General features: G+C 37.4%; 1 protein-coding gene across 4 annotated transcripts in view; it reads right to left on the reverse strand.

Moving 5' to 3' along the window:
• FER (FER tyrosine kinase) overlaps positions 1-27,790 on the reverse strand; it is a 158,547-nt gene that overhangs the window by 117,094 nt on the left and 13,663 nt on the right. For all 4 annotated transcript variants that reach the window (XM_058043459.1, XM_058043461.1, XM_058043460.1 and 1 more), the window contains 4 exons: positions 22,963-23,221; positions 19,070-19,243; positions 15,655-15,754; positions 758-941 (listed from right to left, as the gene is read on the reverse strand). In XM_058043459.1, coding sequence (XP_057899442.1) covers positions 758-941; positions 15,655-15,754; positions 19,070-19,243; positions 22,963-23,169 — 665 coding nt within the window. In that variant the 5' untranslated portion in view covers positions 23,170-23,221. The remainder of the gene's footprint in view (positions 1-757; positions 942-15,654; positions 15,755-19,069; positions 19,244-22,962; positions 23,222-27,790) is intronic.

The raw sequence follows: 27,790 nt of genomic DNA on the forward strand, positions 1-27,790 counted from the left end.
ACATAAAGTGTGGAGTCCCCAACTCTCCCTCAGTTCCTGTTCACTGAAATAAAGATGAATTCTGAATTCAGAACAGGGAAGACAATGAACTAAAAATGAGTATTTCACATCTAAATTAAGAACTTACAAAAAAAAGCTAACCACCCCTTTTTTAAGCTAAGACAAGGAGGCAGCATGGTGGTTACAAACCAGAAAGGAGGGCTGAAAGTCCTCACTATCTGTTCTCAGATATCACCACTTTGCATGTACTCTGTAATGATGTAAGAATGATCTTTTAGGAAAGAGGTCACAGTATTTTTAAGGGGAGACTCCTTACAGAGAGATCAAGTTTACATAATTCTGTTAATCCTCCCACCCATACCATTAACTATGCATCTGACTGCGGCGCCTCCACAATCACTTTCAAGACAGTTGGGCAGTTTAAACCAAACTCGCTGCTGGTGGAATTTCATAATAATGACTACCAGAGAGGCAACAAACTTGCTATAGTCTATAAACTGAAGGAAAAGTCATGAGCTCAAATATAAACACCGCAGTCAATCTGTAAGAATTTATAAAAAGATGGTGTCTTGTTGATAGGCTTAAGTGAGCACTCACAACTATTGTATGTATCAATTGGACAGATTTTTTTCAACTGTTATCCCCTGATATATAAGTAATTAATCACAGTTTCTTATTTTCACTTATTCTTATAAATTAATTAGAATACTACACATAGAAATTTTACAAGTTAGAAATATTTAAGAATACATCTTACAGGGCTTTAATCATTTCTTCTTGCATCTTCTGTAGTGAATCAAGTAACAGAGGAAGTGTAGTATCATAATATTGGTGCTGATGTAATTGTGCTCCTTTCAGCGCCAACACATACTGGTTATGCAACATATGGAGTTTCATAGTGGCTTTTTCACACCGATCTTTGGCTTTCTCTGTCTCCTTTCCTGAGAGAAAACAAAACAAAAATGGTGATTTAAAAAGTATACAGGCCTACAGATGACACATCTGGTAAATTTATGTCAGGTTTGCTTCTTTATCTGCAGTAATTTCCAAGATACTTCTATGAGGAAGGTAAAATCCAACCACTTCCAGATAATTAGTATGATCAAATGTTTAGGTTTTCTAGTTAATAAACTTCATAAGAAAAAAGGTTACTTTCTTTGAGCAGAAATGTAAGAATTTCTTATCTAAAAGTATATAAAAACGACAAGTATAAAAATAATACAATATCAACAACAAAGAAATCTCGGATTTCTATCTCAAAGCTTTTCTTTTATTTGCAAAATCATATTTTTAGAAGAGAAAGCGATGTCCTCCTATACTAGATGCACTAAAAATATATTATTTTTTTGTATTCAAGCATTCCTATTGCTCCCTATAATCCTAACAAAGCAATGATGCAGTCAGTCCACATGAGCAGCTGAACCCTCACACTGTTACTCCTGCTCAAAATGCCCAGCTTCTCTCCTACACCCTAACATTCCCCTATCCTGATCAAGACTGGCTCTACAGCCCCAGCTTTGCACCACTGAGAATGGAATTCCTCAAGTTCAAGCTGACAGGACCAGCTGAGAGTTGAATTGCAGAGCTACAAGGTATTTAATGAGGTCACCTATTCCATTCTTTGCCACAGTAACTGCACAGATACGTGAAGTATGTTATCAACACTTTTTCCACCACAAATCCAAAATGCAGCCCTGCAACAGCTACTGTGAAGAAAATAACCATAACCACAACACACACATAAGCTTTTAATGACATCCTTGCTGTCTTCTTGATATTTACCAAGTATCTCATTACTTTTTCAGGAACAAAGACCATTTTAAATTATTCTCATATCTGCAAATATCAAGCACAGAGTCACAAGTACCTGCACAGATAAATATATACTACCTCAAGCAATCTCATTCAGACTACTGCATTTCTTAGAAACTTAAAATAATTTATGTAAGTAAAAACACGTCTACTACCCATCACAAAGCAGCTGAGAAAAAAAGAAAATGTAAGCATTCATAGCTAAGTGGCAAAACAGCTGCTTGAAAGCAGACCTTGAAGAGCTGTGTCATATAAGGAATACACAAGGGACTGTGAACTCAAATAAATCAAAAGAGAGCAACATTAAAGGCACATTAAAAAGAAGTTGAGGGAAAACCAGTAACAAATCCTCTTTCATATACATTGGAGTCAGCAACGTTGTCAGAAAAAGTAAACAACAGCCACCATATAAAAGGAGCTGGTACAAGAAAAGATTTTTTTTTTGCTTCTGTGATCACCTCAGACCTTCAGAGATTTCCAGGATGAAATATTACTTCGTGAAAGAGTCAAAGAATCTCTTTTTTCTAAGCTGTCAGAAAAAGAGGCTGTTGAGAATAAATGAAATGAGAACAAATTATGAGGACTGGATGGTGCTTAGCTTGGAAACTTCAAAAGTACTTGAGAAAGTTTATCTAAAATATTATGATTAGATTATACAGGAGGAAGTAGGAACTCAATGGAGTGTCCCAGGAACATCAGCTGGACTCTGATAGATGAGGTGATGAAGACAATGATGATGATGCTGTCTGAAAGTAGCAATCAGGGAAACCAAATGTGAAGAACTGGAATAAAAGCTGTCATAGTTTGACACTGGCCAAATGCCAAGCACCCATGAAAGCTCCTCCCCCAACCTCCCCTGCCACAGCTGGACAGAGGGAAAATAATTTAATGAATAACAGAGATGGGCAGAGAGAAAATAAGTTAAGGAAGGGGAGAAAACACTCCAAGGGCAAAACAGGCTCAACTTAAAGGTACAAGGTGAATTTATTACTAACAAAATCAGGGGAGGATAATGAGAAGTCAAATAAGCCCTTAAATACACCTCTGTTCCCCCACCCCCTCCCTCCTTCCCTCCAACAGTGGAGGGAGACAGGGCGTGGCAGTTTTGGTCAGTCCACCACCTGAGGGGTTCTTCCACTCCTCCAGGAGAGGAGTCCTTCCCCTGTAAGGCCATGGGGTCCCTCCCATGGGACACAGCTCTCCATGAACTCCTCCATTGTGGGTCCACTCTCACAAACAACAGCCATACTGCACCTGCTGCAGCATGAACTCCCACCATGGGCAGACACTCCTCCCAAAACTGCTGCGGCAGGGATCACTCCAGGGGGTGCACTCCTCCAAGGACAGGCTGCTCCAGCCTGGAAGCAAGGGCCCTCTCTCCACTGGGTCTCTCACTGGGTCACAGCCTCCTCCAGGCATCCACCCGCCCCAGCATGGGCAGCTCCCCCATGGGCTGCAGGTGGATCTCTGCACTCCCTGTGCACCCATGGGCTGCAGGGGCACAGCTGCTTCACCATGGTCTTCACCACAGCCTGCAGAGGAATCTCAGCTCCAATGCCTGGAGCAGCTCCACCTCCTCCATCTCCATTGACCTTGGTGTCTCCATGTTGTTTTCCCTCCTCCTCTTCTCTGGATAGGAAAAAACTGTGTCCCCTTTGTTTTGATTTTCTTCTTAAATATGTCATCACAGAGGTGTTACCAACCTCTCTAATTGGCCCAGCTTTGGCCAGCAGCATGTGCATCTTCAGAGTTGTCAGGGATTAGTTCTGCCGGACATGGTGGAAGCTTCTGGCAGCTTCTTACAGAAGCCACCTCTCTAGCCCCCCACTACCAAAACCAGACCATGCAAAATCAACACAAAAATCTTGAGAGGTACTGATTAAAACAACAGTAAATTATAGAGTGAATATTTAGAGAGGTGCACATGGGTAAAGAACTATTCCAGTTTAGTAATCTAAATGCACACAGAAATGAGATCTTGGCACTTCTGTCAGCAAGCTTGACAGAAATATGAACTCAGTGTTCAGCAGTTGCTGAACACAATGCTATTTAGCAAAGGAGTAGACTGGGTTGTTATGCTACTGATCAAATCCACTTAGAAGTGTGAAATCTGTTGACCTCAAGAAGAATAAATCTGATGTGCAAAAGGTTTAGAAAAGGGCATTACCATCAGAAAGGTGGGAAACAAGACAAACACAGGAAGAGTTACTACAGTGAAGGGTCCTGAAGCACTAGGAGTCTGAGGAGAAACGTGTAAGAACAGACACAGTTAACAGATCTGCACAACCACTTTCAATGTAAAAACCGTACATTTTATTAGATTATATGGAAAGAGTAAAAAAAAAAAAGACCTTCTTCAATAAGCACACAGCTGACCTATGGTTTCTTCTGGTAAAAGTTATCATCAGCAAAAAAAAAAGAAACTTACATGGTTTAATAGTGAAGGGACAAGTATATGTAAAATAAAAATAAAGGGAAAAAAATCCTGAAGAGTTACTAAGAACTAGGACAGCACTTCTGACTCGGAACTCCCTAGGTAACAAATTACCATGAAGCCAAAGCACGTTTCTATCAGTTTGTACTCTCCTATGGCTCTCTAGACACTTGCTACTTCACACCACTGTCAGCTGCATTTCAAACACAGATTAATAAAAATCACTTTAAAAGGATATTATGTCTTTCATTTAATTGAAAACAATCCAACTGCTGACCTAATTTTGTACATGGAAGGTACAGATTTCTTACATTACAATTTATCTGAATTAGTGTGTGCAACAAAGACAAAGCACATCTCCAGAGCTGTCACCAGAGAAGAATTTTTCATGTAGGTATGAATGAAACAATCCACTTTAAAAATTTCTGTAGAACTGTTTTGGAGAGATAACATTCACAAGGCTATCGTAAACTTTAGCCAGACATAGCAGGTTTTGTCTGTGGCATATCATCTAAACTTATGTTTCATATGGAGACTAATTCCCCCCCAAAAAAAAACCCCACAGTACTTATCAGTATTTATTTCTAAATGAAATATAGACAATTTATAAGGGAAAAAATAATCCAACACATGAGAATAACATCCCAGAAGTTAAATATCCCCAAATATGCATGTCTGACATCAGCACAACAACGTAACAGGAGGGTAAAATCCTATTTTCCTATCTGCCTTAGGAACTAATTTCCTCCTGTATGTACATTATTCCTGACCAGAAAACCTCAACTAATTTCAGAGTATCATACAGAAGTATCATAAATGCTTTTTTCAAATACAGTAGGTTACAGAGTCAACCTGGTCATCTTCAGAGTAAAACATAAACACCATAAGGTCTTTCTGGAGAAGGAAAGGTATGTGGAGCATCGGGAAATACTGGAAGATGACTGAAGAGAGTTTGGAAGGGAAAGGAACAGGTCATGTACAGTAGAGGATGAAGACTGGATGAAAAAGGAGAGGACAAACTATTGGAAGCCAAGGCTGAAATGTTTTGCTTGCCAGTCCACGCTGCTCAGGAAGCCAGAAGAGCCAGGCAAGGTGGTAGCAGAGGCAAAAATGCTGCAGCATTTCTTGGGTTATTCTGTGTTTGCCTGTTCATACTCAAGCATCCCCTGGGTCAAATATTCTAAAATTATCTCCATATGTCATAGTTTAAGAGCTACAAGTTGTCTATGCATGTGTTTAAAAGACCTTCTTTATCAGTTTTCAGCTTATGAAATATTAGCACATCTGAAATCATACCATGTACCATCAGGCTTGTGACGTGTGAACTGCAGCAAACCACCTTCAACAGCTAAACTAAACTGAAAATTTACACTAAAATTATCAAATAACTCACAATTTAGTAATACTACATCTCCTTCAGAATAACTCATTAGCATCTAAACTATCTGATGTTCCCATCTGTTCTAAGGACTAAACACCTTTCCTACACATTATTCCTCCAAAGAACACCTTAACTAATTGTGACATAAATCAAATTATCATATTCATTCAACTTTAAGTTAGAGCCTTGGATCTATATTTAATTCAGGGAACATAGTTACAGTATTATTTTCATACTGTAATTTATTTTTTAAAGTAGCAAAATGCAGTGAAGCAGCATACACAGTTGTTCTACATGTCAATTAGCACAGAGGAAAACATCCAATTTTCTTTATCTCTACAATGAATTTCATAAATAGATATAATTATAATTCTACTGCCATCAGCTGTTGACAAAACTGTTTAATGTTAATAGAAACTGATGGGTATACAGTATGTCACACCATAAACTGTACTGTGAAGCTTGCAAAATTCAATTATGGAAGTTTTATATTTACAGAGAAAAGGCTGGCATTCTTTTTCACTCATTCTGGAGTCTAGTATTCCAATTTCTCTATTAGAAACTCATTTAAGATTTTACTGCATACAGTACAACAGAGCCATCCAGGAAAAGAATGTTTTAGTCTATTTTCAATTAAAAGGCAGATTTGCCAATCCCAAATTCTTGCAACCATAATTGTTAGACTCTTGTGGCCTAATAATCACCTAAAATAGAAGAAAAAATACTGGATGGGACAAAAAACTGAGAAAAATTTTAGCTCATAATGTTAATCTTTTTTTAAATCAGCATCAATGTACAGTCCAAATGCCTCAGGGAAGCTGACCTTAAGGAAATAAACAATGCAGACAGAGAAAGTTTTCACAAATATTTTGGCTTTAAAAGAAATAATTATGCCAGTGAGCTCAGGCTTTTCCCCGTTTTCCCAGGTTTTCCAACTCCTTCCAGCTAGACCTTCATTCCGAAGTGATGACAAAGTATTCCCAAAAGACTCAACAGAGATCATTATAAAGGCTTAGCTCACAACAGACAAACTAAATTTCTAGATTTATAGTCCCGGTACTGAAACGTGACCTTTGGCTTCAGCACACAATGAACACCATCCCATGTAGACATACCAATGACACAATATTACACAAGGCCAGTTTTTGACAATTAAGTTCATTTGTTTTCAAAAGGAGCCAATGACACATCTGATGTCACAATATATGGTTACATCCCTTCAACAGAAACACAGTGAGAAACCTTAAATATGCTAAAATTGTAGGAACAGACAAACAAAATGAAAAACAGGACAAGGTGTCTATCTACACAAATAACAAGAAGGAAGAAAGTCTTTATACGTAAATAAAACCGTGGCTAAAAATCCACAGAAACTGAGGACAAAAATATATGTCAGGAGCATAACCATGTCTTGTAGTTGAGGCACTGCAAAAAGCAAATCCATCCAAATTTCTGGGTATAGGTAAGTACAGGGAAGAGCAGCAAAGGCAATGTCATAAGAAATGTGGGCAGCAATGATGCTGCCAGGGGAAACCTGGACAGTACCAAAAGTGACTACAGACATCTAGGGGCAGACATGAAAAGCACAAGGGATCAGGCTGTGTCCTCCTTAGTGCTGCCAGGGAAGAGAAAAGGTGTAAGGAGAGCACTGACAATCCAGGCTGGTAAGTAGCTGCAGAACCAGTGTCAGCCACCTGGGTGTGTATTCCACAACCATGGGACCCTTTCTGCAGACCACCATCTGCTTGAAAGATAGGAAGCCCCTTCCTAAGCAGAGTAAAAGTATTTTTGTCAGTAAGATGACTGACCTCATTCGGAGGGCTTTAAACTAGTAACTACACAGGATGGAGAGGGTGACCTACAGTCCTGAGGAAGGAGACTGCTAAGGAAAGGGCACAGTAAGATGGGAAGGGATCAGTCACAAAGGAAAAAAAAACAGGAGGTGCAGGTGGGCAAGAAGATCCCTGCAAAGCACCAATGTGAGAAGTCACATAAATCCTTTACATGCTGCCATGACGTTCCTGTGTATTCCTGCATGCAGTGTGGGTGATAAACATGGCGTCATGGAGTTGGGTGTCTGTGCACTGCTGTAGGACCAGGATGCTGTCAGGAACACGGAGGCAGAACCAGAGCTATGCAATGTAGAGTTCAGTCTCCTGGGGAAAAGCAGTCCAGGAAGTCAAGGAGAGCATTGCTCTTCACATGAGAGAGCAGCTGGAGTGCATGGAGCACTGCCTCAAGATGGATGAGGGGTGACAAAGGAGTGACCCAGTGAGTTAGGATTAAGGAGGGAACAGGTGAGGTCCCACAGAACACTAAGCAGCTTGGCTCCAGAGTTGCTGCAATTTTCTGGATTAAAATCTCACTAAGTATCACATTGTTTGATTTCAGAAAAATTTTAAATGGAAAAGGAGGAGAGAATCAGAGATTTTGCTATTTTTCTTTTTTCTTTTTTTTTTTTTCAGGAAGTAACAATCTTCCCCTGAATAAGTATGGAAATCTTGAGCATGTAATAATTTTTAAGACAGAAAAAACCTTTCTTCCTCGGTTTGATTTAGAAACTTTTATTTTTGTAAATACCAGCACTAAACTATAAAGCTGACAATGCATACAGTGATCTACAATGAATTTCCCATTCTTTACGACTGCAGTTTTTCAATAATTTTCCAGAACTGCATTTCTTTCCATCTACACATTTTTCCAGCATTTTCAACAACACAGACCATTTCTGAGTGTTTTGCTGTCTTTACATTTGTTTATCAATACCAAAAGTCCAATACAGTCACTTCCTTATTTATTTCAACTTTGGAGACACACCTTTTCACAGAGCAATATTTAATAGTGCCTGGAAAACAACACTCCATTACATTATTTGCTTACATTATAGTACCAAACACACTGAACACATTCTTTACATGCATGAATGAGATGGCTGTGGCTTTCAAATAGCTCTTTTTCTAGAAACATATTTTTTTAACACAGTAAAATATTTTTACATGAGAGAATCATAAAACTTGACTCAGCTACTCCACAGACTGAAACTGGAGTGGAACAGGGTCTTCATCTCAATTGAATTTTAGTATGGACTAAGCACCTAAATTACAGCAAGTAATTTAAAAGCCTAGATTTGGTGGGGGGAAAAAAAGACTACTTTTATACATCAAACCAATGTAACAATGTATACTTACATAAATTGATTCCAAACACAGTACATTACACAACTTACAGTTAGTTCTTGAGAAAAAAATAATTGCACCCTGCTTTTGGAGGCAATCTTCTACTTCTCCAGTTCTATTTCCTCATAGTTTGTTCAATTTCCCAGATTTTTATTGTGCAATAGGAAAGATACAGGTTGTAGAACTTGCTCTGTAATTGATTGTTCTGTACTACCCAGTTAAGTGATTTCAGGACCTTTCTGATCCAAATTAATAAAATTCCATATTTCATACTATAATGCTAGAAACATGTAAATACCACAGGTGATTATGAAAATCACTTCCTCATACAATAGTTCTTACTGATCCAAAAAAAGCACCAGTGACATAACTTTTGAATCATTTGGACTCCCATACTGAGCCCAATTTCACTTCCCTAAAACTAGGCTAGGATATTCCAATTGGAAGGGACCTACAAGAATTACAAGGTTGAACTGCCTAATCAATTCAGGGCTAGCAAAAAACTAAAGCGTGTTTTGGAGGGCATTGTCCAAATGTCTGCTAAACACTGACAGCCTTGGGGCATCACCTACCTCTCTGGGAAGCCTGTTCCAATGTTCAAACACTCTCTCAATGAATGAATGTTTCTTAATGTCAAGTCTGAACATCCCCTGGCACGGTTGTGAGCCCTTCCCATGTGTCCTGTCCCTGGATCCCAGGGAACAGGGATCAGCACCTCCCTCCCTCTCCACTTCCCCTCCCCAGGAGGCTGCAGAGAGCAGTGAGGTCACTCCTCAGCCTCCTTTTCTCCCAAATGGACAAACCCCAACTCCTCAGCTGCCCCTCACTGGACAGCCCTTCCAGCCCTTCCACCAGCCCCACTGCCCTCCTCTGGGCGCGGCCCAGCGCCTTCACACCCTTCCTCAAGTGTGAGGCCCAGAAGTGCTCTCAGTGCTCCAGGTGAGACCTCACAAACACTAAATACAGAAGACTATCCCACTGCTGATTGTCTGTTTGTGCTGTGTTTGATGCACCCCAGATGACATCTGTCACCCTGCTGACAGATGTGGAGCGGGCCATTCACCAGCACAACAGGTCTCCCTCTGCAGGGCTGCTCTCCAGCCACTCCACTCCCAGTTAAGACTTTTAAATATTCCTATCTACAAAGCAATTTTTATGCAAACTGCTGCCATTAAACTAGGACAGCTTTGACTGTCAGCTCTGTCTCTGGAAACATGCTCAGAAGTTTAGTGGGTGACCAGCCTTATCATCATTCTGTAAAACAAGAGATGAAAACAGAGTGGTCTCAATTAACACAAGTTTTACAATACCAAAATCACAAAGACAGAAACAAGATAGGATCTTCACCTTCAATCTCAAAGGTCTTCCTCCTTTTTATGTCTTGCAAGATTGTTACATTAATCTATTTCTTCAACAAGTAAAATCACTTACTCCTTTCTCCACTCAACCAGTTTCTGGGAAGAGGATAGGTTTCTTCTAATTATGACTTGACAAATTAATGAAAATAATAAATAGTTTTGTAATGGGAAAAAAAACCCCAAAATTATTTGTGTATATTTAAAGAGTTCAAATTTACAGAATACCACATCTAAACTTCTGAGTAAAGAATCAGTTCACCAAAGCTATCAGCGTAATCTTAAGTAAGTAACATAGCATAAAAATATCAAACATGAATGTTCTATATTTTGAACTGCTGTCAGATACTGTCAGGGCAAGCTATTAAGCACCTCTAGCCAATTCTCAGCCCTGTGCCTGCTGGTCTGTGAGGAAAGCACCTCCTGGTGCTGCATGTCTGTGTAAAGAGGAAACAGCATGTCCAAGCTGGTCTCACACTCCATAAGAAGTCACCACAATCTCTTTGCACTCCCTGGGGTTTCCTGCTCTAGAAGCTTTATTTTACACAGAAAAAAACAACCCAACCCCTTCCAAGCAAATGCACTGGTAGTAAATATGTGTTGAAACACTTGCAGTAGAGCATAAATTTTAAATCTATGCAGGCTGCTGGCCTCGGTAAGACAAGACCAGTTCAGCCAGTGTTACTTGTTTTGTCTTAACAATATAAGAGTTTCAGTCAAAGCTGAGCTTAAAAAAAAAAATCTTACTAGGAGTTTCCCTCATTGCAGCAACAACTCCAGGCAACATATACCACCAGGAAATGTAGCTGTATAATAACAATTTTAAAGGCATCGAGAATGAATGCACCAGCCACCTAGTAAGTATTTTCTGACCACTTGGCCATTACAAAGAATAGTAGGACAATAATTTGATATAATGAAAGCTTTCTAACAGCTCCCTTATTTATCATAGATGTGAGCTTATGCTGCTGTGAAACTTCAGTATGTGCCACAGAAGTCACATCAATTCTGAAGTATTAAATCACCTGAGTTGCAGGGAAAACATTCTTACAGCAGAAGCAATGTGGTATAATGTGGTAGGTGTACACTTAATATTGCTAGGCTCCTCTAAATCACAATGTTGTCAGGGAACACAAGCCTAGAGAAATGTAGTGAAATATTCTTTATGCTGCTGTAGCAGCATAAAATGAAATTATGGTATTAAATACTTAGAATCTATGTATTTTTCCTTTACTGTTTATTTCAGACCCACTGTGTCACGTAAGAGCACTGCAAAATATTTTCTACATTCAATCAGTAATGAACCAGGAGTAAGACTATAATAAACACCTGTAATTAATGTATTTACACAAAAACTGTAGTTTTTCTAAAGAGTATGTTGTATTAAAATTCAGTATAAACCTCCCAAAGCTACACTGCCTCTGTTCCAATTTGCAATATTTACTGATATATGAGCAACTCTTTCACACTTCAACATCTAACACCAAAATAAGCTACAAAACAGATGCTAAATTTTATTGATGCACTTCAACTTTTTTAAAAACCTGTAATGAACTGAGTAAATTATTGTTTCATGTCATCATTATTTCCTTATTTATACAGCAGTAAGTAATGCTTAATCCAAAGGTTCAAGGATGAAAATATTTGAAACCCCCACGGACACACTAAACTATACTTATAGATGCACAGTCCTGCAGAAACAAAAATAATTGTGCAAACAGCAAACTTAAGTGGAAGAAGTTACTGATCCAACCAAATGAGATTCAAAATGTAATGAAATATCACTTGATATTTACAGTTGTCCTACAGTCTCTATTTTGTATTCTTAATACATCATTCATTAAATTATTTCAGAAGATTTGTGACTTCTTTGATGAAATCTTGGTTTTTCCATCTGGCACAAATTTTGGCTTGATGTGTTTTTCTACAGCAGCAACATCGACACGCCACATTCTAACCACCTTGTTACTCAGCATCACTGATTAGCACAGCCCTGTAAACGCAGACTCATATACACTCTGAGACTGTTAGTCTGGACTGCTGTCGGAAGATGTTCACACTGTTTTTTGTCACTATCACACATACAGAATGTTTCACAGGGCTGTCAATTTCATTAAAGAAAAATAATATAACAAGCTCTTGTCTTATATTTGTTCCAAAGACCCCTGCATGCCTTATGACTCCAATGACCCAGTTCTGCAAAGGAACATGCTCTGCATTCCCACTACACATACTTTGTGGAGCTTTTTAACAAAGCTTTCTAATCCAGAAGAGAATACTGCATCCAATCTGTCCATAGAGTCCCAAAATCTGAAGCACACCTCATTTAAGAGGCACTGGACTAGTTCAGCTTGCTGACTTCATCCTCTCTCTGCCTGTTATCTCTTACCATACATTAAAAAACATAAGAACGAATGTCTGGGGGAAAAAAGGGCAGAAAATTATCATGCAAATGACTAACATCAACCAGACTGCCTGACACCTGGAGCCTCCATGCACAAGAAAAACCAACCAGACTGCATTTGTGATTCCTATGGTAATCACTGGTCCAGAAAGAAGCAGCTATGCATGACTTACTGGGTAAGGGCTAGAACAAACAAAATAACTCAGTCATTTCTGATTGAGCCATTAGGCAGACACTGGTGGCCACAACAAGGCAGTGCAACCCAGCCCAAGGTGGAAGTGGCAGCCAAATCTCAGTGGTGCTCCCTCTGCAACACAACAGTGCCACTGCTTCCCCTGGGGCACAAGCAGAAGCAGTGCTAGCAGAGGGTTCCCCAGAACAGCTCCTGGGACACAATCTCAGATGCTTTCACCTTCCTCCAAATCTCGACAGCACAAAGTCTTCCGTAATGAAGCTCCTGCATTCCTTCAGAAACCAATTCCCTTTTCCCGACTAAAAAACTATCCAAAAATTCCCACTACATGCTTTACCCATTGCCCAAACACTAACAAAACCTGTAACTAACCAGTATTATTATTCAGTCCTTAACACTTACTAATATTTCCAATGGTCCTCCTAGTGTTTTCATCAAAAAATGAAAACACCTGTAACCCTGCATCAGGGTGCCATTGATTCAAAGGGACTACCCACTTCATGGTGCAAAGTATCACACACAGACATTCAAGTTTACCTGAGACTACCTCCTGATTCCAGAAAATCATATCACTTGGAAAGTGATGCATGTGATTATGTACAAACTTTTAACTGTACAGACTTTGCCAGCCTTTACCCTTATCAGTTAATATCCTCTACCATGTGTGTTTAGCCCAGAGCTTAACATCACTTTTAATAACTCAACTAGAAAACTAGGAAGCAACTGTCTTCACAAGCTGAAGAACAAATTGTACCTCTTTCACTATTAGGTCTAATAAACCTACTCTCTCACCAGAAAGCAGCTTTGCTATTCTAAAACAAAGCAGAAAAGGTTACTACATTTCAAAATCACTACTCTTGCAAAACAGAGACATTTGTCAGACTACTTTGTGTGATTTTCATTCTTTTCCTGGGGACCAGCTCATATAGGTGCTGCATGAACTTGCACCTAACCCCCAGGGTAAAGCTAAAATTCTATGTCCTAAGAGGCAGTTTTCCCCTTTGCCTCCAGAGAGGCAAGGCCAGTCACTGTCTTAAAGACTTGTACAGTCCTTTCAGAGGAAGAGATTCTGTTTAAAACAACATTTTACATAAATGAACCTGGATGGGCTATTTTAACACATTACTTGCAAGAGCTGATGTCAAAAGATTTTCATTTTTTTGTTTAACAAAATTGTTTTCAGCTTATTTTCAATACTTATTTATGCCCTCCCACTGTTCTGGTAAGCACTATTTCTTCTCTTGTTTTCAATAATTCTTCAAATCCTGAAAGACTGAAACAGTTTGTACATTAACAAAAGTAATATATCTTAATAGCACATAATGTGGATAAGCTTAGCTTACTGAATAAAGAATACCTTGTAATGAAGCATTGTAATTTTAAGACTTCCCTAACTTTTCACTTCACCAGCAAACCAGCTTGACAACGTACAAGCTCAGAAATACCATGACTTAGAAAAATTCAAGCAGCCCAGCTGACCTGCAGCTAATAAACTGTAGTAGCTCATCAAATGCACAAGTATTTATAAACAGGAGCAGAGCCTGGGATGGAGCAGGAGAGAAGCAATTCTGCAACTTTTGGGAGAAAAATATTTTTATGGGCATCAGTGTTTATCAAAGCAAGATTTTACCAGAAATTAAATTAAGTATGAATTATATAAGACAAATATTAGATAAAAGCCTGAAAGAGAAGGTCAAAGAAAGCCATAGGAGATACGTGTCTTAAAAATAATTTATGTTTGCTGTCTATCTGAAGAAACATTAATTCAGTTAATCAAAACCACATCAAAACATCACAGCTGCTGACAGACAAAACACTCCTTTATTCCAGTGGGAAAGTATGGTGCTTCAGGAATAGAGAGTGACCAAATTAGTAACAGGAAGAGAGGATAAAACAGGCTAAAAATAACATACTAAGATCCGAACATCCTATTATATTTTCCATGATAGATACTACATATTGCAATGCTAAGTAGTTACTTGAGAATAAACCAAGTAATCAAATTAAGTTACATACAGAAAACATGCAACTGGATGAAACCGACATCAAAGTATGCATTTTTAATTTTAAGTGTTTATGAACTTCAGTAAAAGAAAAAGAACAGTAAAAGTTCAACAGTGCTAAGCATAACTTCTTATCTCCTGCTGTTTTGTCCAGATTTGAGACAAATTTGGAAAGAAAAATCTCTCCGCACTGAGAGCTACTATAATTGTACTATAACAGAACCAAGAAGATTAACTGTGATTTAGACACTCAAACAAAACCTTAAGATGGATCTTGGAATCGCACTTACATACTGCCAGTCAGTTTTCACTAAAGGAAGAAAATAAAATCTAAGAAGGACACATAAGAACTACTATTAGCACAATATTTCAATACATAATAGAACAACGGCTCTTTTTTATCTCATCATTCAAGCACAATTCAACAGGAATCAAATCCGTGCAGATTGTTTTTTTAGGGAGTGATGTGCTCAATCTCTGTGTGCAAATGACTTATTTTCCTCTTTTAGATGAAGCTGACAAGGGTTTGATGTGTTTGAAGCTGACAAGAACTGATGCTGATGCCACTGTAGCAACAATAGTAATTCACAGGCAAGTAGGCTGTAGCTACAACACAGGTGAGACCAGAGTCCATCTGAGCAATTTCAGATTTCAAAAATATCCACTGAAGGAACGCTACAAGAACTTAGAAGAATCACCATTTATATTTAATTAATTTTTAAGAGGTTGTATCAAACATACATGATGACAGTCAGCCTGGCTTACTTAAGATACTAAATTATCTTTTATATTGTAATCAAGCAGCTCAAAATAAAAAATTTACCTTATTTCATTGTCAGAGTTTTAGCAGATTTGAAAAAAGCGCTAATAAATACACAAAATGAAGTAAATCATACCTTTAGCCACAGCTTCTTTATACTTTTCTTTGGCAGAATTTACTTCCTTTATTAGTTGCCTGTAGCTAGATTTAAGTTTCTCTAGTTCTGTCTTTGTGACCTTTAAAAAAGGGAAATATTAAAAGCATTAAAAATACTTATTCTCACCACATTAAAAAAAATAGCATTAGTAAAACAGAATTAACAGAATTTATTATCCAAAATAAGGATGCTACACTTTCTACTGGATTGAGAAAATCTTAAAAGGATATTACATGGTGCAAATTACATGGTGTACATTACACGGTGTGAAATCAAAATCAATACATGCATGTAATTAAGTAAGAGGCCCAAGACACAAATCCCCATTCACATCAATGTAATTAAAAATATTTAGAAAATCCAGCTAATCATCAACAATATTCTATTCCAATTACAAGGCAAAAAAAATCCAAAAGATGCTTAACAAATCATACTGGCTTAGAATGTCCTATGCAAAGGAAGGAATTTCTTTTGCACCTAATAAAAAGCAAGATTTTTAGACATTACAATGGTAAAATTTAAACCCTTAAAAGGAAAACCAAACCAGTAACAAACAAACCCAAACAAAAACCCAACTACAGAAGCAACTAACCAAATAAGAAACATCTACCATGAAACTGAGCACTGAACACAACATTTTTGATCACAAAATTAAAGTTTTCTCTTCTTCCGCCAGTATTCATTCAGTGTGTGACAAAAGTAGTGCACTGTTCAGAAATAATCCCAAATAATGAACTTGCAAACAAAACCAGCCATCACAATACCAAATCACCTACCATATATTGTAAGAAAAACAAAAAATTCCAACCAAAAAAAAAATCCAACAGAATAACAGACATCAACTGGAAAATCATGGAAGAGAAATTATTAACTACTTTTAATGGAAGTGCTCCTCTCAGTGAATGTGTAGAAAAAGAAATTTGTTCTACTGAAAAATTGTTCCTCTTGCAGCTGGCAGGAAGAAGGCTGAAGTTCACCATTTTCCCTTTTTTTCATGATGCAAGGCCCAGATAACACTACTTTCATCAACATCTGAAAACTTTATGAAATTCCTTAAAGATCCAACAAAGTGCTGTCTACAGCTTCTATTTTTGGGCCAACTGTGCAATATTTAATTTGAAGGCAGAACCTTTTCTCCACATCAATCACATATACTCATCTCATATTTCTACAATCTGTTAATTATACACACCTGCTGTTATTATACACCAATAAAGGCACTATAGGAGAAATAACTTTATGACAATTTGTATTTAAAGACATCATCACAAATGGAGAAAAAGATGTAATTAGGAAGTAATTAAGACCTAAATAATAAGAACAGCTTCTCATACAGAAAACTGAAAAATAAAACAGGGCACTAGCATTAGGAAACCTTTATAATAACTACATTATGATTCTTAATCTAGATTGTGTTTTTCCAACAGATAAAACCAACACCAAGAGCATGTCTGTTCCCAAAGAACACTTAAGGAATTAAGACAGTCAAGGATTTCTTTAAATTCCATTTTTATTTCAAAAGTCTTACCCACCTAATTAGTACAGTACTGTACTTTTTTCCCTTCAAATTTCATGAAGAAAGAAAATTATTCAACATCTTAATGGAAACTGGAATAAATCTACAAGATACAAGTCCACTACATTTGTGCAAAAGCCATGTAATTTACTATTCTTAAGAATCTGCCCCGTAAGATTGCTCACTGCAGAGGTGTCTAGAATAAGAAAGGACAACATACATCCATTTCAACTAAACATATTTTTATGCCATCTTATCCTAAAAATAGGAGCTGCACAGACACTGATGTTCACAAACTTTGCATAGTGTATTGAGATATAATTGGCATTTTACCTCTGTGCATAGCAATCAGAAATAATACCACAGAACATCAGAAGTCTTTTGAATTTCAGGGATTCATTCTTAGAGTGCTCCAGGTACACAAAACCTTGAACAGTGTCAGCTAACAATAGGAGAATGCTATCCAAATACTTCTTTGCAAATTCAGCAAGAGGAAAAAAAGAAAACAATCCCAAAAAACCTTTAACCAAACAACAATGCAAGCTTAATCAGCAGGATGCAAAATACTTTCGTAGCTATGCAACCCATAATAAAATAAAGTTAATATGGTTTGTAATAATCATTTGGCAAGTGCTCAGTATGCATTATGGTTTTTTGGAAAAGTCTTATTTTAAAAAACAATTTTATAAGAGCCTCTATTATAGTTTGGCCTATTAACAGAAAACAAAACATTGCATAGTCTTTTTTCAAAGTATACCTGAGCTTATGGCACTCTTACTCCATTCAGCCTTTCCTTCTTATCTTTCTTTTTCTCTTTCTGCAATTCTTTATAACTTCTATTATTTCTAACACATGCTACCAGCTTTTCCTCTTCTTCCATTCTGACTTTTTTGAGGTGCGCCAATTCACAAGTAGCAGTAAGTGGTCATTTGGCTTGAAGTTTTATCAGATAATGACAGCCTACTGACCATGCATCAAAAAAGACATCCCCATAGTCCCTTCCTGAGGAAGATGCCAGGATTCTAGCATATTATGGAAGCAATCTTATTAGAGCCAATTTATTTAACTTAAAATAGTCTTAGTTTAAATACAGAATAGCTCCAAATTCTTCTCAGAACTGACCAAGAATCTTTTACTCATCAATCCGTGACAGTGTTTCTGCTTTACTCAGATTTACATTTTAATTACACTACTTCAAATCCCAAATTCTCAGCTGGAAGAAAGAAGAAACAGTGCTTTTCCTTCTCTCAGTAGACCTTTCAGACTATTGCTCTGATTTTTGACATCTGTAGCTAAATCTCCCCCAGAGCATCTGAAACTGTGGTTTCTGTCAGCTTTATTGACAAGATACAGCACTTCGAACACAAGCAGGATAATGGAAATGTTTTCCAGACATGTCATGGAAAACACTCTGAAGAGTTTTACCTGCAGTCTCAATGTTTAGTTTACACCTGCTCTATATTTTAGAATAGGGACTAGAACCCTGTCCCCTCCCAAAAGAGTCTGGACTGCCAAGAGCACTCATTGAGAACAGTTTACAGTGCCCTGGTCCCATGAATGTCTAAAGTGGAATTAGAACAGGAAAATAGATGGAATAGAGAAGCGTCACACAAGAATTCATTATCCTCTACTAGAATAACATTTCCAGTTCCATCTGTCCACGGAAATTCATGGAAGAAACCTTTCCATCTTTGCCTTATCAACTAGCAGGAAAAGAAAATCTGTGAAGAAAATGATTAAAATTTAAACTAAGCATTCTACATATCACCCACTACGCTTTTACCACAGCACGAACAAAACCCAAAAAACCCACTCTTAATTTAATATTTTAAATATGAGAATTATAATCAACTTATCAAGCACAGATGAATAAAATACCTTGTACATCTCCGCTTCAATTTGTTGATGAACACCTACAAAACTCTTCTTAACTTGCTGCTTATCTTTGATCATCATTGTAAGCCTATGCAAGGGCCCAGAATTAAGATCCTCGGCATGTGTCTTCATTATTTTGCTCAGCTGTTCTGTTTGCTGTACCACAAGCAACCAAGACTATAAAAAAGTCAGAACAGAAAAGCACTTATTTATTTCAGCTCACAATAACCACACAATTAATAAGAATTGTGGGAAAAGATGCATCATTGTTTAAAAAAATTCAGTAAAGCAATAATTTTAAGCTTACCCAAATGCATTCGAGATCCTCCTGCAACAGGAAAATCATGCCTCAATCTCACTCATAAAATCATAAAAAAGCACCAGAGAGAAAAATACAGTATTGAATATTCACCCTTCAGCATTGTCATAGTATTTCTCTACACCAAAGAAAGCACTGCACCCTTATTTTTTTTAAATATACCCCTAACATCCCTGAGAACCATGTTCCAACATCCTTTGTCCTCCAGTTTCCCCCCATAGTTGCTCTGCCCAAGCCGACTTCCACCTTTGTCTGAATACCTGACAGCAATACGCATTTGAGGGGTGGTGGTTTAAGAGGACACCATTACATCAGCTGCTTCACACAGCAGCATCAGCCAGACCACCAGTATCAAAGCACAGACACAACACGCATCTGTCACTGTAACCCAGCATCCTTCTGAACCCTTGCTTTAACAGCTTGCTCGGACATTCTGTCAGTTTTCAGGACAGCTTAATGTGCTGGGAGTGGCTTTGAATACAGATATACATCTACAGATAGCAGAGACACAAATGTGAAATTAAACTTCAGTTCAAATAAAACCTTGGTTACCCTCAAGACTGCTGTCATACACTGGATTCCTTAAAGATAACTCCCTGACAATGAATGCTGTGCTATAGCTAAAATTTCAGAGTGGCTACATGCCACAGTGTTACAAGGTTGTGAAGACACCTAGCATAAGAGTTCTATTGGCATTTATCCTGGCTCTTAATCTGAGATAAAAACTTTAGAAAATAATTTGTTTCTTAGCTTTGGGGTTTCTTTATATCCTGCATACAAATATATATACCTAATATTTCCATCTCTACATGACAATGCTGCAACAGAAACTGGATTATACAGAACAGAAGACAATTGACTCCCCTACATACTGGACTATCTTTAACATTTCTTCCAGCTTGTAAATGTCCCACAGATTGGCACAGAGATATCTGGACTGCTTAAAGTGTGGTGTTATAACATGTCAAGGCCTAAAGCTTTCCTGCTGTGGCTGGAGACCATTTCAGAAGCCATGCTGCAAAGCTGCATAGGATAAAACAGCACTGAACACATGTGAAAAGAGTGAGCCTTTCTGGTTGCAGAAGAGTTCATGAAAGAGCTCTCAGAGGTGAAAATGTAGTTAGAATCATCCATTTTCCGCAAGGCTGATTTGTTACTGATGAAACAACTACTGTTTGAATCCTGAAAAATCACACCAAAAGCATTTTTCAACAGTACAGGTATTCTAAGGAATTGCTTAGTTTATAAGTCACCAAATGAGCTTAAATAAGTCAGAAACATAGCAATTGCTTCCCTTTCTATCAAAAAAAAATCATGTATTTCCCTGTTCTTCACATCACTTTTTCCATCAGGAAAAGGGGAAAGTGATGTTTCCATAGGGAAATATTAGTAAAGCACGGTTTCTGTGCTGTGTTTTTATTATTTTAAATTAGGAGAAGGTGACATGAAAATGCTTCAATAACAGAGATTTATATGGGACAAAAAAGCTGGGTGGGAATAGCAGAAAAAGTAAAGAGCATTTCCTTCCACAAAAAAATGACCACAGTTCAACAAATGCAGTAAAACACATTGTTGTTTGTTTTAACACTATTTTTCAGACATATACACACACAAAAGAGCAGTCTGGAAGCTGTTAAAAACACCCCTTTTCTAGCATTACCAGTTCCTGCTACCATGCCTTCCAGCAAGTTTGTTATCTCCACATGAAAAAAACCAGAAGACAGATTTTCCCAAACACCATTTCTCTATAAGTGCTCATTGTTACTGTACACTTAGAGATCAAATCAAAAGAAAACAATCAATCACAACAACAAAACCAACAAAACAAAACCCATTAAAAATTAAACAGCTTGCTATTGGGTTTTAATGCCACAAAATGCCAAATAATACCTCAATAACAAAAACTGGTATTTTATATATTAAAAGATGTAAGAAACTAGACTTATTTCCCATATTTCCATCATTCTTTGGTTCTGTAAAATGTCAGGAAGAGAGAAAAAAGTATCACAAAGGATTAAAATAAATTAGAATGAGATTATTAAATAATCAATAATTCAGGCTTTTTAACTGCCAAAACCAGTAACATAAAGTGTCACTACACAACTGCAAAATCCAAGGTAGCAGTGAAATTATAAGGCAAGCCCATATAAAAGATCAGCCAGTCCATATCTTTTTGCTATTAAAATGTGGAAAACAGAGAAAACATAGAAATCAGAGATGCAATGCTGAAAAATTACACCTCCTTAAGAGAAATAAAAAAGGGAATGAAAATGATGCTGAAGGACAACTTGAGTGCCTTCATTCAAAACGATTTCAAAATGTTACATGCACACCTCTTTTCAAGGCAAAAAGAAGATGGCTTAAGTCAGATCTCCAGATTTTTTTGATTTATCTGCTCACAAGAAGTGCTCATGTTATTAACATGATCTGTCCTAGACTGAGATACCTATGTGAAGGTTAACGGTTGTTTAAACCTTATAATGCTAAATGCTCTGTGCCAATGAAAAAAAAAGGGCAGTATTTCAATTCACAAGGCAAGAATTATTGTGAGGGAGATTGTTATACATATTGTTATGTATAACAAAACGTGTTATACATAAACACTGCAGTTTATATAACAGTGCTGAAGCAGCCCAGCTATATCAGCCCAGCCTCCAAGTCACACACAGCCACTTTCACCCTGTATACATCCATCCTGCTGCACAAGGAGCACTGCTGTTCCTAATGCTACACCACAGCCACTGTCCAAGCAGCCATCCAATAAGCCCATGACATAAACACTGCTTTGTCTGAAATTTAACCTGACCCAGAAAGGGTGTTTCCTGCAGAGAGAAAATGAGGATTCCCACCAGACTGACCGGACTGTGTAACCTCTGCTACAGAACAGGTATTTTATATATATAAGGGCCAAGAACCGAATAAGCCATCAAAACAGAATAGTCTTCTCTTGTCAGTAGATTCCAGATCTGGAGTAAAACTTTCAAGCAGGTGATAAGGGAAGTTTGCTTAATTATTACATTTACTTGGAGTTGCTCTAAATCTAAAAACCAGTAATTTGGAGAATAGCCTTACCTTTTAAAAAAGTCAACAGAGTTATTTTAAACAGAATACAAAATAACCTCACAATTATGAGAAACATCCTGAATTAATGTTTTCTTCTTACAACACATGCTGCAGTGTGAGCAACAGCTGAAATGTTAGTGTTTGCCTTGGTTTCCTGGCATTTTTCTATTTCTGTCACAAATTCTATATAGCATTAACAATAGTTCCTATCTTAAAAGAAAAGCTTACTATAGCATACTTGATTTTCAAAGCTAAACAAAGAAACAGGCTCAACCCATTTATGTAAAACACTGAGTTTCAAGAATCAGGGTGGATTCTCACTCAGTTAATTTTTTCAAAGCAAGACTAGAGCTCAACTTATGCATTTTTCACTGAGAAACTAAAATAATCCATTTTAAATACTTTGTCAACATTAACTCTCAAGAAACTGAATGGGCAGGAATCCAACGCAAACCAAAAAAACAAAAGTAAACCCAAAACCCAAGGATATTCCAAATTCAAACTTCAGACTTACCTTGGACACATTGCTGATATAATCCAATTGACAAGCGCTCTCTTTATCTACTTGGTTACAAAGATTCTGTAAAGTGGACGCATATTCTTTATCACTTTTTACTCTCATTACCATAAATTTCTTCACTGTTTCCAGCAGTCGTAGTTCCCAGTCTTGCAGTTTTAATAAAGCATCATGAGAATACTTCAGGTCACCTCCAAACCCCATTTTTTAAGGCACTATATACCAGACAGGGGAAAATAGAGGCTCTTCACCACATCTGAAAGGGAGAACAAGACTGATGAGACAATTATCAAAAGAAAAAACTTCTGGTGAGACAAAGGGCAATTATTGATGCCTGAACCCTGAAATTACCTAATCATAAGATTAACCACTCACATTAACTTCCTCAGTGTAAACTGAAAGGAGGCTCAGAGCACAACAAACTCTGACTGGAAAATATTTCAGCCTTAGAATTCCAGTTTACATTTCTGCAAAATCATTCCTTCCTAACCTGAAGTACAGTATGAAAGTAAACATAACAGCATCTAAGACAAACACTTAAGACCAATCTACATATTTAACCAAATAAGCACAGTATCTCCAGACAAGCTGCCAGCTGCACTTTTCTACTCCTGGTGACCTGAAACATTTGTTTCTCACGTTTACTCTCCTAAGAGCACAGAAAAATCCACATAAAGCACTGCATCTGTGAGAAGTTGGTAACTATTTAGAAGCTAGCTTGCTCCTAAGCCCTGAGTTAACAGGCCATTAAACCTGCAGATTCAACCTCCCAAAAACCAGAAAATATCCCAAAGTAGGTTTCCCATCCAACCATACACTAGTCCCCTGGGTCAGAGTTCTTTAGTTCACACCATTTCACCCTAGGACAGGCCAGTCTTACTGTACCAAACTGACATAAAGTAAGATTGATAAACACATAAAATATGCTGCCTTGTGAAACCCTGTAGCAGAACCAATTGTTAGCTCTGATACACCTGCATCTGATGGTGATAAACACACAGCTACATTGTGGAAGAGCTGAAACCACACAAAGAAGTAATTCCTACACACTCTTGCACAAGGTTTTGTAATGTGGGCTGAACCCTCTTTTCTGTGTACACACCACCCATTCCTATATTAATCAGCTTCAAGTAGGTAAGATAAACTTATATAAACTGCAACCCTTATGTCTGGACTGCAGTGCAGCCACAGCCTGTGCACTGCCTATTCACTAATTCCTGCACTACAGCAAAGTCTTGGTTCTTTTTAACACAGAAATACCAATTTCTTAATAGACTTTACACATTACCACTTAAATTAGCAGTGTTCCACAAACATTAACAAATTTATCTTCCTAGCAGTGCATTGAGGGAAGTAGGACTAATATTCTTATTTTGCATTAAGAACTGATACACATAAACTAATGTCAACACTGTGGCAGCTCATACCAATATGTACAAAGCTTAAAGACAGACTTTTCAGAGTGCCTAGTATTTTAGCATGTTAGGTATTCAGAAAAAATAAATATGTTACTGGCTTCAGGGACTGCACAAAATTTCTGAAGATTTTGCAATTTAGAACCTCAAGCAACCTCTGAAATAAGCCTCATGTACTATGTGTTTATTCTTAGAACACAAACATTGCTACAAAACAAAACAAAGATCCAATAAAGAAAACTAGAACTGTGACACATTACTATGTATCTACACAATACAGACAAGTCAAAGCTGTATGAGTAACCTTAAACCTGTAAGCTTTCATAAACTCTTTAATTTGAAGCTGTATATTTTAGTCAGAATCTTTCTTGATGGCTAGGAAATCAGTCATACGCAGCCACAGTAAATAGTTTATGTTGGCTGTATTTATGAACTATGTCATTATTAGTAGCATTATGAAAATACCTCCACAGTTAAAATTGAGGAACACTCTTGCAGAACCACAAACATTTTAGCAACATGAACCAAAGAAAAAAAACCTTAAAGTCCCTGTTTATTAACATGACTAAAGCTGCAGTAGTGAATTTTCAATGTCCTTTACATCTAAACCCATTTTTATGACTTTTCATCTTTCTCCTACCTCATTTTAGCACATTACCAAACTCTCCTAGCAGAATAGCTGTGAGAAAAGATAGTACCCTTGTTTCCTTATATCCAGATTTAGAAGAGATGGGAAATGAGTCTCACAGTGAAGTTCGCCTTTGTGTTATGAGTAAACAAATGGCTTGCTTGCTTTTACCCTAGCCTCTGTTTTTTACTGAGAGGCAGTATGGCAAGGGAAGGAGGAAATATTCTCAGCATGTGATATTTCAGTCTGCTTCTAGTGACATACAAAGGAGATAGGATTACAAAAATCAATAGAACAAAAGACCCAACAATATCTTACTCCAGCCTGCTAAGTTCCTCTACATGAAGCAGTAAACAGAATTTTTTTCCAATTCCACTATTAGATGCCTGGATACATAGGCAAAAATCGTACACATAGTGGACTATCATCTTTGTTTTAAATTATTCCTTTCTCTGTGACAGAAGCAGCACAGCAAAGAATTGTTTTGCAAAAGTGGTACAATTCTGATTTGCTAAAACTAACAAGCACAGAAACTGAGAACTGATGACTCCCAAATGGGTAAGTCAGCTGCCATGTGACTTCCATGTAAATTGAGAACATGTTCAACCAAGACATCCAGCCAAATTCAAGTGCTTTATTTGGAGGCTAAGAAATGGTGAAGAAGTATTCAAGACCTAAGCCACTTGACTAAGCTTAAATTTTGATAAACTAAAAACTAATTCTGTTGCTTTAAACCACTTCTGATTTTTAATGCTTTTAAACAACAGAAAACAGTACAGATCACACAGACATTAATTTGAAGTCAGAACTGTAAGATTTACCGAACACATGAACACACAAATCTGATTTTCAAATACTCTTAAAAAACACAAGCAAATTTTCAAGCAGTGTTCAAAAATACTATATCTAGCACCAACACAGACAGGTATTTTTCCAAGTTTGCTATGTCCCTCGTTAGTGACCACAGATGAGACGACAGCTGCCCTACACGGCCAGAGCAATTCAGCAGAATATTTCAGTCAGAAGGGACCTACAGTGATCACCCAGGCACAGCAATGCATTTAGATCAGCCCTGTGTCTCCAACCATGGCACCACAAGATATTTAAGAACAGCAGACTAGCTGGGCTGCTATTCATGGTGTGATTCTCCTTGTGCTTCCCCACGTTCACAGCTACTGGATTATGGGATACTAATATTCCCATATTTTTTGGCTTTACCACACAACACTAAAACACTCACACTGAAAGACAAAGATTCCCTGACAGATTTTGTAATCACAGACCACTGGCAAAAAAAATCAGCAAAACCAGCAAAATCTGAACCCAGAAAAGATTTAATGTGGAACTGGTATGAGATATGAGGAGTTTGAGACACAAGCATACTTTCTTCTCTAATGTTCAAAAGATGAAAATACAGTGTGAATGCTATTCTGGGGGAAAAAAATTCTCAAAAAAACATGGGAGAGTATTTTATCTTAACGGAAAAACCAGAGATGGCATGAGGTTTTAAAACAAACTAGACAGAGAAGTGATAATAACAAACATGATATGCTAAATTCATACAGAAATAGAAACCTTCAGGAATTGCTTTACTCTTACTGTGAAGAGATTTCTTCTGCTTCTGGCAGATATCCATGAGGTTTATCTCTTTTTCCATATGTGAACATAGCCTGCACAATTTGACATGCCAGTGAAGTTTCAAACAGAATTGCACCACGTCTTGTAAAAGCAATAAAATACCAGTACCACCAAATAAGACAAATGAGCTTCAGCTATTTTTTTATATTTTGAAATATAAGATATATATAATATCTTAGAAGATATATAATATCCTATATTATCTATTACAGACATAGATACAGATGGCTAAAAAAATTACTGTACCTGTATATTAGTCAAAAAATATTTGTTAAACTTAGGAGTAAAATGCATCTCACAATCAATTCCAAGAAAGTAGGACTTACGTTCTTTACAGTGTTACGCTTAAAACAACGAACTAATCACTCACAGGAAGTACACACTGAATGTACATTCAATAATATAGCGTGAATGAGCAAGCAGATCTCAACCTGTTCTAAATTTAAGCAGAGTCACCAAAGACAATTTAAAATTTCTGTCAACCATCAACACAGTGGTGCAGTCAGATTCAAAACAAAACAATGTTAAATTTTTTCAGCCAAACAGTGAGAAACTTCAAGGAAGTTGCTGGTCACATAATCCTTCAACATTGTAACACTCCCCTCAGGAAATAAAACCAGCATTCCAGTTAGTCATGCTGCTGGATTCCAGCAGCAACTCTGAAGAAAGTAGTTTCCATAACCCATGTACATTTAATTTAAAGACTGCAATCTGACTGTGACACAGGAAAGTGGCCACGCCACGCTGTCAGACCAAAGGTCCTGTGTCTGACACTGACTGAAATCAAATGAGCAAGGAAGAACAGAGCAGATACAATGCAACACTTCCACTTGTAACAACTGGTGTCTTCCGCTACATATTGCCATCACTTACATCCAAGGCTATGACTTTATAAACTTAAAATAATGATGGATCTAAAGTTGGAACTTGTGGTTTCACAGTACCAGCAACAAGGTAGGCAACTAAAAAACCACAAATCCAGAAAGCACACCTGGCCCCCAGCTAAATTTGGAATAGGAAAGCACATCACAGATCTGGATTCTCCCACTCTTCATATGCTGACCATGAATTTAGATTACTCCTAAATCTGCATGGGCTCCAAATCATAGAGAATACAGCATGTCTTTTATTCTGCAAACACTTT

Source organism: Melospiza georgiana, chromosome Z (assembly GCF_028018845.1).
Source record: "Melospiza georgiana isolate bMelGeo1 chromosome Z, bMelGeo1.pri, whole genome shotgun sequence".
NCBI classification, from domain to species: Eukaryota; Metazoa; Chordata; class Aves; order Passeriformes; family Passerellidae; genus Melospiza; species Melospiza georgiana.